The 13028-nt window shown below is 27.0% G+C and overlaps 1 protein-coding gene across 2 annotated transcripts in view; it reads left to right on the top strand.

The window, feature by feature from the left end:
• LOC129960469 (carbonic anhydrase-related protein 10-like) overlaps positions 1-13028 on the top strand; it is a 423345-nt gene that overhangs the window by 372613 nt on the left and 37704 nt on the right. For both annotated transcript variants that reach the window (XR_008783594.1, XM_056073927.1), the window contains exon 9: positions 8482-8613. Coding sequence is in view for 1 of the 2 variants with exons in the window: in XM_056073927.1 (XP_055929902.1) it covers positions 8482-8613 (132 nt within the window). In the remaining variant the exon portion in view is untranslated. The remainder of the gene's footprint in view (positions 1-8481; positions 8614-13028) is intronic.

The raw sequence follows: 13028 nt of genomic DNA, 5'->3' as shown, positions 1-13028 counted from the left end.
AACAAAAACAGCGGGGCATTTTTCTTCGTAAAACATATATACGCAGTTCTTCAGGATATCAGCTATTCAATAGCTTCTGGAAGAGAACATCTGTATTTGGTTGGGTGTTCTACTCGTTAGAAATGAATAATAGTTATCGGCTACACTTGTGGCTTCCACTTTCGTGTCTTCTAAAAGCTGCTCCTGGTTTTAGAAATGCGCTCCATGAATATAGATTCATTCAATATCGTATGACGTATAATTTTCTCTGGCCTTCTTCTGTTTGCCAATTCGCGTAAACTATTTTTTGAAAAAAATATATTGGGTGTGCATTTAGAACCAAAATATTTCTCTTCGAAATTTCGCTATGTAACTTTTATCTGAAGAAACTATAAACTCTTTAAAAACCTCCTTTAGACATGAGTCCAGTGACTTATCCACATATATTCATATCATATTTTGATGAATCATCACTTTTTACTAATACAGAGCAATTTTGAAAAAATTGATTTATTTTGAAGGAATATCTCATTTTTTCTGATATTTCCTTAATACTTGAAAACTAATACAGATGAGAAGAAATTTGTAATACAATCAATGGAATTTGGTTCTTATCTATATTTGATTAACAATGGTACATTTTATTACAATTTTTTAAACGTACAAATAAAAATACATGTGAATATAGTTCTACCTGTTTCACGACATGATAAAATTAATTTAGAGGGACTCTTTTTGATTTCCACAATGTTTTTAGAATATTTTTTATTATTATAATCATAATGAATATACTTTTCAAGAATGAGAAATGTAATCATGTTAAACTGAAATGACACTTAAACAGAAAATAAATCTATTTAATAAAACAGCCTTCGGTCATGTCTCCTGTAGGATAGCGAGTCAGAATCAACCCTTTTTGTAGGATACTTGATTCTATGCAAGAGGAATTATTATTTGAAATTATCAAATTAAAAAGAATAATAGCTTTAACTTAGAAAGACTAATTAAATATTTAATAGCACAGATTAATAAATAATAAATATTAAAGAGAATAAATTATTAATCATGGCTTTATTATATCATTGATATATTTTTCTCTTAATCTCGGTGTAAACCGAAAATTTTATGAAATTATTTCTTTGTCTGTACATGATTCTATTTTCAATACAAAATATCTTCACTTTTATTTTTTTAAGATATCTGTGAAATTTGAAAAATGGAAAAAGGATCATTTTATTTTCAAATAATATTAAAATGAAACAAGGATGACAGATCATCCTAACTCTATAAAAGAACTGTAAAAGACAACTGCACATTTTAGTAAGCACAAATTGCTACTATTGCTTATTTGCAGAAAATATTTCTTATATATATATATATATATATATATATATATATATATATATATATATATATAGAGAGAGAGAGAGAGAGAGAGAGAGAGAGAGAGAGAGACAGAGAGAGAAAAGGAAAGAGAGAGAATTATAAAGTTAAATTATATGTATACTATAACACAGATGTCTATTTTTTGAAAAGATACATATGATTCTAAAATTTCTAAAAAATAACCATCGAAAAAAATTTAACATAAAATTTTATTTGTTTTATATTTCCAAACATTTGCCCATACTGAAAACATACATATGCAGTCAATAATGACTGAAATTTTTAGTAAAATACTACTATTTATAGTATTTTTCAAATGATGATTATTTATTTTTTAATTCTTTTTTATGAAATATTAAGGGCTCATAACAAGTAATGTGGAAAAAAGGTATTAAAATGAAATATTTTGAAAATAAATTATTTATAAAAAGGAAATCACTATGTTACGGTTTATAAATTCAATTTTGTTTAAATTAAAAAGAAGGAGAGCAATTTTATTTCCTAGGGCTGCAATGGTTTGTAAAATCTTATTAAAATGTCTTGAAACTTAATACGTAGTTTAAATAGAATTTTTAAAAACATTTGAATGTGTTTCATTTTACCAGAATTCGAGGTTCTGCTCTACAAATCCTAAGATACAGTTGACAAAACAAGTGGCTTACAAATAGAAAAATTTTGAGCACGGTGAAGTTGACTTTCAAAGGAAAAAGAACAAAACTGGCTAATCTCAAGGGACGAGGGTAAAAAAGTTCACGGAAAGAAACAGCATAAAACGAAAAAGCAGAGTTCTCAGCTCATAAATAAAAAAAGCAAAAATAAGTTTCTCTCTATATATATTTACATGCAATCTTTTTTAAGGACAAAAAAAAGTCTATTCGAAAGGAAAGGGAAAGAGATTTACATAACTAAGTTACAGTAAAAACAAATATACAAATTGTTGGTTTGCTCAAGATATAATTTTTTTCTTTCGTCTCTTCCTTCTTGCCCTTTTCATTTCTTTACTCATTGAAACTTAAAGACAACTCTGCATGCAGAGTATTTAAGAAGATTAGTTACTATATTTTCACATTCATGCAATTTTTGATATTTTTTGGAGTATTTTGAATCCTTTAAAAAATTAAAATAGTTCAGCTTAAATGTGAGCTATATATTGATGTATGGTATAAATATTGACTTCATTTTTAAGTCCGTGCTTCATTTCTATTTAAAACTTAAGAACAACGCAGGATAGAAAGATATAAAATAAAATGATAAAATTATTCTTGACTTTCTCTTTGCTCAATATTCAGCTTCCCAGTTATCACAATCTTTTAAAATTTCTGATTTTAATATAGAGTTTTTTTTTTCAGCACGCACTACGCTTTTTCGAGAGTTTTCGATGTATAATTTTTTTACTTATTTGCAAATTTTATGTTTCTGATAGTTGCCAAATTATTATACTCCCTACGGTTTGTTAGTATTGAGTATCTGCTAATGCTATACAAATCGAAGTAATTCATGAAGAATTAAAGGTTTTAATTATGCTTTGAGGATAAGCTGATTCATCACTTATCGATTGCTTAGGTAGTTTTTCTTTTAACTACTTTGATATATAGATATTTTTCTTCAAACTTTTACTTACAAAATTTCCTGGATGATAAAAAATAATTAACTTAAATGATGACAATTTTTTTTTTAAAAAAATTGTATTCGTTGATAATGCTCATCTGTTTCTTTGCCTTTAGTCCCCTTTACTTTATCTCACTTTTGACTTGTTAACAACAGAGTAATAATATTCATAACTCCAAGTATAAAAGCTGCCAAAGTAAGAATCGTGGTTATTAAGTATTTCCCATTTCACAGCGTTTCACGGTTTCACCTCCTTCATAGGATCAAATTTCAATGGCTTTTGCCATTTTGGGCAAAAGGTAAGATTTGTTCATATGTGCACTGGAAATTATTTAAATATGATGACTTCCTACAGATGTTTCTCTGGATAGATATTTAGATTAAATTTGAAAAGTATAAAAAAAGCCAAATAAAAAGATATATACAAAGTACATAAAACAGATAACCAAAAGACGCGGAATCAAAAGGTAAAGATGCAATGCTCATATCGGAATAGATACTTCTGTGACGGCATAATCCTTACTTCAAAGTGATTTTAAAAGATTAATCTAGATTTTATCTAAGGAAACAATAATAATTACATTGAAAAAATAAAATAAAGAGATACAAAAAACACGTCAATCAAAACCATAAATAGCATTACATTCAGTAAACAATACACTTAACACTTTTTTCTTTTCTAAGAATCCGTTTTAATATGATGTATCCTTTATTAGATCAAGGCATGAAACAGGTACCTAATAAACTCAACTTTCTTGAAAAGTGATTGTTTTAAATTGCAGTGTAATCTTCTAAAAACTAATCAGTTTAAAAGAAGGCATAGTCACATAAAAGATCTAACGCAATTTATACAAATGAAAAAAGTTCAGTTGCTGTAGACAAAAATATATTGCTTTTGGATTGTATTTATTCTTTTGTTGGCTCTTTCTTCTGACTGAATACTGAGTTTAGCACAAAACATTCTTATACGATCCAGGGAAGACCTAAGATGATATAAAATAAATACCAAAGATTTTCAGAAAACGTATAAATCTAATTGTCTATTTCTTTCATGAAAGAATATACAGAATGTATCAAACATGCAAATATGTTGTTGAAATCGTGAAATTCCAGATGATGAACAACGATATAACGTTATACAGGGTGTCTCAAAAACCTTGACCGCGGCTTTTATTCCTTAAATATTTATCATAGACCTATACTGTAAATTACACAGTTGTGTAAACAAAAGTTGTAAAATGTTATGAAATGGATTAAAATTTTCAGGGGATTAAACTTCAAAAATACAAAATTTACATTCTTATACGGACCCCGTACAAAAAATTCCTAGTGAGTAAAATGTGCTCCATCCTCTAATAAGGTCATGTACAAAATTTCAGCAATTTATTACAAAAAGTCTTAAAGATATGAAACTACATAAATGCTGACTTAAACCACTTTTCAATGCCTGGATATGAGTTCACAAAGAGGAAAAATCATGTCGGATGTTCGTGTTTTAGGGTTCGTACACAATTTAACAAAGAAAGTAATTATCTAATAAATAAATAATAATTTTGCTATTTATTGTTTCAAAAAAATTATAAATGTGTAAAAAAATAAATTAAAGGAAAGATTACATAACTTAAAGGAAATATTACATAAAGGAAAAATTACATAAGAAAATATTACTTAAAGGAAAGGTTACATAAGCAAAGATTACGTAAAGGAAAGATTACATAAGTTTTTTTTAAAGTCCATTGACTTTGCTATTTTTAAGTTATATCCTGTAATTCATGATATAAAATTTTAAAGTATTTTTCAGGAAGCATAGATTTTAAAATTTCCATTAAAAACTAAAGATATGAAGCATATTTTATTTCCTTATGAAGCATTCCTGCATTGCGTCATCTGCACTGTAGCTGTAAACATTTGCTTTTCATTTTGTGGTTGACCCTTCATCAAATTTGTTTTAACATATCTTTGAGAGTTTTCATGATAAATTGCTGAAATTTTGTACATGACCTTATTAGAAGATGAGGCACATTTTACTCATTGGGAACTTTTTTGTACGGGGTTCGTATAAAAATTTAAATTTTGTATTCTTTTAAATTTCATCCCCTGAAAATTTCAATCGATTTCATAATTTTTTTCACCTTTTTTTACTCAACTGTGTAATTTACAGTATATGTCTATAATCAATATTTAAGGTATAAAAGCCGCGGTGAAGGTTTTAGTGACACCCAGTATACCGGCTTAATGAATAAAAAAAATGTATGAAAACTACAAAGCTTTTCAGCATTCTTTAATTGAAACTTTCCAAGAAGTTATAAAAATCAATATAAAAGACATCATTTTATTTCCCTTGTTTGATAGTTCGAAAAGAAAATACTAATTCAGTTGTTAAGTAGAAAATTTTCTTTACATAAAAACACTTAAGCAGCTGTTCTATTTCTTGTTTGCTTCTCAATTATTGATGCGTTAGTGTTTTGAGTTTTCTCTGATGGTCTAAAAAAGGATGCTATGGATGAAATGCAGGTTACTATCATCGATTTTTGAAGGTTGAGGAGTCACAGATATTATGATCAGGGACAATGATTTCATCAAATTAGGCAATATACATTAGAGTGTAAATATGTGGAAGAGGCCTTTATCTTTTCATCTCTTTAAGTTAAAATAGATTCTGAAATATCTAAGAGAATCTCATATGAACTATGCTCTTTTAAATGTAACTCTAATTATACTATCAAAAGCACTGCTGTAATTAACTTGTAAAAATAAAAACTTGTATGTTAAAAATAATACAAAAATGCCTCAATACATTATTTATTTAAACACTGCCAATGCAGTTTAAATTAGACTTGCTTTAATAAAGTGTTTTTCTGTTTGCGTTCTGTTACAACGAAACCATTTAAAAATTCTTTTACGAAATTAGACAAAGTTTGAAATCTGATGAATATCCATAAAATTTAATCAGAATTTTTTATTGTAGAATTAAATTAAGGACTAGACATGTTTCAATCCTTTCGGAACTTTCTGTAAATCCTGCATATAAATGCAATCTGTAAATGCTGCATTTAAATGCAAATGTAAAAATACAAATTTTAACTCTTAGTTTAATCGATTTATTTTAAAATAATAAGTATAAGTAAAAATATATAAATGCAATATTATTACTCTATGTTGATCTAGTTACTCAAACATGGCCCTAGATCATACAGCTAGAAGTTGGATTAGATAAGGGAGAAGAGGGAATTTCAATTTCAATTTTTCTTATAGAGGCAAATAAAGAATAACAAGTTAATAATCTGAAAGCTGAAGAGAAACTATAAGATAAACCATCGAAAATTAAAATGTGTTAAATAGATCAAGAATATTTTTTTAAAAGCCATAAATGTTGAAAAATATTTTTCGTTTAAAAAAATCGAAAGAAATGTTTGAATTTCTATTTAAATAGGGATTATGTATGTCGGTATATCAGGTAACATTTTAATATCGTTATGGACATTATTAATTGAAAAACCCAATTGCAAAAAGAAAGAAAACACATTCTAAGATTTTTTTTCTAAAATTTTGAATGATTTCAATATCACAGCTAATCGTCTCGTGATTCCATTTGAAAGCACTTTTCGCCCGAGCATTGAAGATGTTTAACAATCAGAAGCAAAAAAATGCTGGTATGTATTTTTGGAAACACTTGTTCGACTGGACTACAAAGCTATTTAAATTATTTGTAATGACTCCTAGTCCGGTAGCGTTGTCGAATTTCGTAATAGAACTTTATTCCTAACTGATACGAAACACTATACATAATTTCATACATTATTTATAAAATTAGACGTCATACACATGAGTTTTACTTTATACTTGTGTAGACCAAATAACTGACAAGAAAAGAAGACTTCGTCCAGAAAAAAATAATATGTCTTTAATTCTATTTCATAGAAGGATTTTTATTTATTTTTTTATGTTTTTTTCTTTACAATCATTTTTTAAAATGAGTGCAGTAATTTTTCTTCTCTGAGATCTTCTGTAACAACTTTTGAATTTTTCAGTCATGTTAGCTTCCATTTTTCATTCTGTTTTGTAAAGCATTTAACTTATGTTTTTAAATACTTACGTAAAACTAATACATAATAAGATTACTTAGCATAACGCTTTCAAGAATTCTGGTTTCTGGTATCCGAACACGTTCGGGGCACTTTTTTAGAAAAACATGGTGTAGACATACTTTAACCATATTTCTGAATTTAAGATTATTCAAAATTAGTAATAAGATGTTAATATTTGAAATAAACATTAAAACTTTTTGAAAATTGGCATATAATAACATAAATTTAAGCAAATTCTTTAAGAATTTCAAATTGGAATTAAGAATCAAAAATTATACCAAAATAAACTAAATAGTTTTCTATAGGGAATGAACTACAATCGCATGGTTATAATTATAAATACAAAATTTTAGAACCAGTCAAATAATTTATCATGAGATTTTTAGTAACTTTATGACGTTATTATTCAAACAAAACAATAGGCTATAAATTAAAAAAGTATTTTTCCATCTAAATTCTTTTAGTAGTCCATTCCCTATAAAATAGTATAAAGTCAATGTCCACCGAATTTCGTAGTAATATGATAATTACATTTTGAGTTATTTGAAATAAAGTGAGCAAAACATAAGAAAAAATCATTTTTGTGAAAAATGCATTTAAAGTATACACTAACATGTTTTAATTATAAATTATGTGTGCACATACTTAAAATTCACCACATTTATAGGTTATACCTTCTTTCTCCTCAGCATTTAATAATTTCCCTTGTTTTAATAATTTTTTTTTCTGTCAATTTTTGTGTTTGGTAGTGAATGCCGCCTAGATTCGTATATTCTGTTTTTGTCGAGCTCAGCAAATGATCTAACAGCATTTGAACTATTATACACTCTAATAACCTTAAGAACATTCATAAATCCTTTAAAACCTTCGTTAAAATGTATTACAGACATACATGTCCCTAATCTGAGGGTTCGGATCTCAACAAGGACATCTTTAGGTACACATTTTCACAAAACACCGTTAAAACTCTCATTGGCATTTTTTCATTTTGCAGTGCAAAAACTGTTCTGTATTTAAAACTAAATTCGTGTTTATACAAATTTTTAACATGTTTTTGGCCCTTTAAATCAGTACTTCCTGTTATTTAAATATCCACTTCTGGTTTACCGGTATCTTCCGGTAATATTACGAAAATATTAATATCTTGACTTCTAATTAACGTAGAGATAAAAGTAAACCTGTTTTGGAAGGTCCAAAGACTGGTCTATCCAACAAAAGAATTTTTTTAATGTCATTTTTGACGAAAATCGACCTTTTCAACGTGTTCGGATACCTTAAAGAATTTCAAATGTTTCTTTAATATTTTGAGATTTCTGTATTCATTAACAAAATTTCATTTTGCCTATATTAAAAAAGAGAGAACTATTATAATGAATTAATGACAGAAAATAAAGGTAATGCTGATTTCTTTCTTTTGTAGCTATTTGCGTTAAGGAGGCTAATGCAAGGCGATGAAAGGAACCCTAAAGCACCACTGGCAGACAACTTCAGGCCAACTCTTGATCTGAACCAAAGATCAATCAGAACTAACATTGAATTCCGAAGGAAACCGGTATGTATTTGGGTATTGCTTTTCATTTTTTTTTCCATATTTAGTAAATACCAATGTTTGAACTATTTTTATAATCTTGACATCTAACATTGCATTTTTCTACATAAACTCGTTCAATTTATTCAAAATTAAATTTGAATCCAGCCAATTAAATATTAATAAAATCACATAAAAATAAAAATATACTTAATGATATTTTCATTTACCCTCCTTTGGTGTCATTTATTTGAATCTATCAGAGTTCACCTAGTTAGTTTTTTGACATAAAATAAAAATGTGAGCATTTTTGATGAAGCTTTCAGTACACTTTATCAAAATTATAGTTTATAGCTTAAAGACAATTGCTCAATTTTATTTGCTTATTTTATGTCAATTGCCTTTAGCTATCCCATGAAATGATGTGGTTTTGTATCGCGAATAACTTACAGCCATTTTAAAATAAAGTATATCAAAAGTTAATAAACACGTAAGAATATTTACTCGAATGTAGCTTGCTAGTATATTAGTTAGTTTTTATTTAGGTTAAAAGATTCCCAATTTATATTACTCAATGATATTCAGATAACATAACTGAATGATTCCTGAGATATATTAGTCACTTGGGCTGCAGTATGTTTTGATATACGCAACAGAACTTATGTAACATGCATTATTCATAAGTAAAAGCAGAAATTACATAACAAGTATTCTTCACAAATAATAGCAGAACTTCTAAAACAACTAAACATTTACTTAACTTCATTTAGAAATATATTCTGAAAAAGACAAGATCAATAAAAATGAAAAATGACGGGAAAGCTAAACGATATTTTTATTTATTTAATCAGATTATGACCCAAGCATTGTCTTTACTATTTGAAAATTTAATCATTTTACGATTAAAAAGAATTCCTGCGAGGATTTGCATCATAATCGTCTACTAATATCATAGATTCTGTAGAGAGGGAGAAAAACGACCCTCCAGATTTCTGCCTTAGTTTTGGAATTTAGTCGGCAATATTTGAAGCGATAATCAAGAATGATATTTTATTCTAGAAAACGACGATATGTGAATAAATATAACTGAAGTGTAAATTTACTATTCGAGGCAATATTTTCTTAAAATATGTGCTGAAATTTTTTCTAAAAATAGTTTAGTAATCAAAAGAAAAAAAACAACAAAAAACAAGTCGTCTTTCCGAGAGTTGCATATTTGCTATGCGGAAAGAATATATATACAAAAATACATCATTTTTGAAAAGATATGCAGATAAGTCATCTTGTTGTTTTAATACCTGGCGTCGAAATATATCACATGGCATGATCAATGCAATTAGGATGATAATGCCAAAAAAAAATATGTACTTCAAAATTTGTGAGTAGAATGTTGAAGCAAATGTCGACAAGAAGAAACCACACGAAAAGTTTTTTTTAATATTAAATGCTCACTATTCAGTAAACAAGTGTCGTTTTAATTGTCTTTGAGCTATAACAATTTTTCGAATTGAATATGTACAAACCGACGCAGCAAAATAAGTAAAACTAGAGGCATTTATGGTTATTTAAAATAACAGAAATAACCACACGGCTTCAATAAATGTTACGGACACAACGATATTGTAAAATCTGAAACTAGCAGAAGAGGTTTACTCATTCCATGAGAGGGGTTACCAACATCTACGACGTCAGTATTGGAAGGAGCCATAATAGCTAATGCGTATTTAATGGTAAAAAACAAAAATGCAATTGATCAGACTCATGAAAATTGGTCAAGTATTTTAACAATTTATATAAATTATTCAGAAAATTCTGCTTATAGTTATATTTAGCTAATTGGAAATTTTTTTAATTATAATTGGTAAACAATTTGGTTTTTTAATATAGTGTCTTAGATTTATGAATTCCCTAATTGTATAGCTTTTTCTGATTTCTTATAAGATGATGCTTCCTGTTTTGGTTATATATTGTTTTCTTGATTAAATTAAGAATCCATGGACTATGAATTAAAATTCTACATATTTGTAGAGTTATAACTTCTGTGAATGATTTGTTTCAGTAGTAAATAAAAGTAGCATAAGTCGATGCATGATCTGATGTTGAATATCAAAGTGGAATTGTTAAAATAATATCGAAGTATTATTTCTATTATATATTTTCGTACATTCTGTATATAAAGTAAAAATATTCATCTCTGGACTGTTTTTATTATTTAAATAAATCCGCACGCTAAATCTTCAAAGATTGTAAGAAAATAATTATTAAACTCAGCTTAAACAAAGGATATAAACCATTAGCGAGAATACAGAGTCAATGATTAGAAATCAGGTTTCGGTCAAATTTTGAATTTTTTTCCTCCTTCACTTTAAAATTTCCTAGCCATTTTTACGGCTTTAAAATTTCCTATCCATTTTTACGGCTTTAAAGATTCCTATCCGTTTTAGTAGTACCCTATTAGTAAATACATTTTATATTTTTTCGTATTTTATGGAAACATTACTCATTAATGATACTCTTGTGAAAACCTTAATTACCTCTGCACACTGAATGCAATTATATAAAATACATGAAAAAATGTATCAACAAAGTAATGGTAGAATAATTATGACTCGAACAAATTTATTTAAGATCTTCATGCTATCCCTTTCAGAATTTTTGTTGCCATTTCCAGAAAAGAGAAATAATGCTGAATCAATAAGATCAATAATAATGAATCAATAAGATCAATAAGAAAGCTGAATCAATAAGATCCATGTAGAATCTAATTTCAGAATTTTTTTCAGAAGAAAAAAAAATCATTATCAATTAAATATGCTTAAATTTTGCAGATATTCAAAATGTTGCATTTAGGATTTAAAAAATGTTGCAGCTTCTTCAAAGTTGTTTGTAATATTCTAACATCACTTTTAGAATCTTGTAGAGTAAAAAAGTCCATTGAAGTTGGTTTTCAGCCATATTTAAATGGGCACTAATTGTGAGCATTTGGATAAATCATTATTCAACCTTTTTTTAAGAACATAGTGATAGGCTTCACATTAATGAAGTTTCATGAGGAAGTAATAAAGAATTTCAATTAAAAATCCGTATAAACTAAAGCAGTAAACAAATATTTGATTTAAAGAAATACTCCGTAAGATATATTAAAATATTTAAAATAGTATGTGGTATCTTTTCAATCTTATTTTATCTCTCGTTGTTAGTTTTACTGTAGCCATTTAAAACCCTTTATACCACTGCTTTCTCATTACTTTTTAAATGGTTGTTTGTATATGGTAAAGCAATACTCTTTGTAGGCAATATTTCAATTTCAATTAAAAATAATGCCTATCGAAAATAATGCCATGCTTTATCGTACATGGATACGATTATCAAATTATACACCACAAGATTATTTGTTTTTTAAGTCAGCAACATTCGTCTAAAAGGTCGACATTTTTTACACCTCGTTCCTCAGCCTCCCCCCCCCCAAAAAAAAATAAATAAAAGGAGATGCTTGCCACTTCTCTGAGATTCTGGCGGAGAGCTTTTATGTCGTTTAACGTAACATTTATTTATTCAAAACTTTCTAAAAGAATTTTAGAGGTAAATAAGTTACATGGGGAGATTTACTAATTCATCTCATCTATTTATTGCAAAAGCTGAAATTTCCTTCATAATATGGGATAAATTTGAAAAATTAAATTCAATGTATTTCTACCGAGAATTGCTCCTTTTATGGTACTTTTATATGATAACGGCTGTTAAATACGTATCTAACAAGAACTAATTGAACATATCTTCAACACATAGTTATGAGTAAAACGTTTATTTATTTATTTTTATTTTTATTTATTTATTTATTTATTTGGATAAGGGAAATTTCAAGGATTGTATGTTTTATTTAATAGATCATATCATTCTCGGGAGTAAATAATCAGAGTAGATTTGCATCACAAAATTATTCCGTTATCTCGAATAAATATTCTATTTTTTTAATTGAGCAGCATCGAATTATATAATTCCATAAAAATTGACTATGATAAGGTTTTATGCTCATTTTTCAATTAAGTAAAATAATAAAAATAAATTAATCTGAATTTTAAAACATTAAAATGCACAATTCGCTTTTAATGAAAAAATGTGTAATTTATTTCTTTCTTATTTAACTCTTAAATTGAATATAAAATTATTTTTAGCTTTTTCTCATTCATATCAATTATCATAAGTTTTCAGCCATCAAAATGGAATTTCACAAAATGAAAAAAATATTTTTTTTTCTTAATTAATTTCAAAGTATACATCTATTATTCATTATTTCCTAGTAAATTGATACAACTTTGTAAAATAATGTGCAATATTAAACTTCAGGAGATGTATTTAATTTTTATTAGTTTCAAAATCGATTTTTCTTAATCAGAATCATGATATCCTGTTTAGAAACAGTTTAGATATCTTAAAAA

This window comes from Argiope bruennichi, chromosome X2, assembly GCF_947563725.1.
Source record: "Argiope bruennichi chromosome X2, qqArgBrue1.1, whole genome shotgun sequence".
NCBI classification, from domain to species: Eukaryota; Metazoa; Arthropoda; class Arachnida; order Araneae; family Araneidae; genus Argiope; species Argiope bruennichi.
Note: the sequence above shows the minus strand (reverse complement) of the source record. Positions and strands in the feature narration are given on the sequence as shown.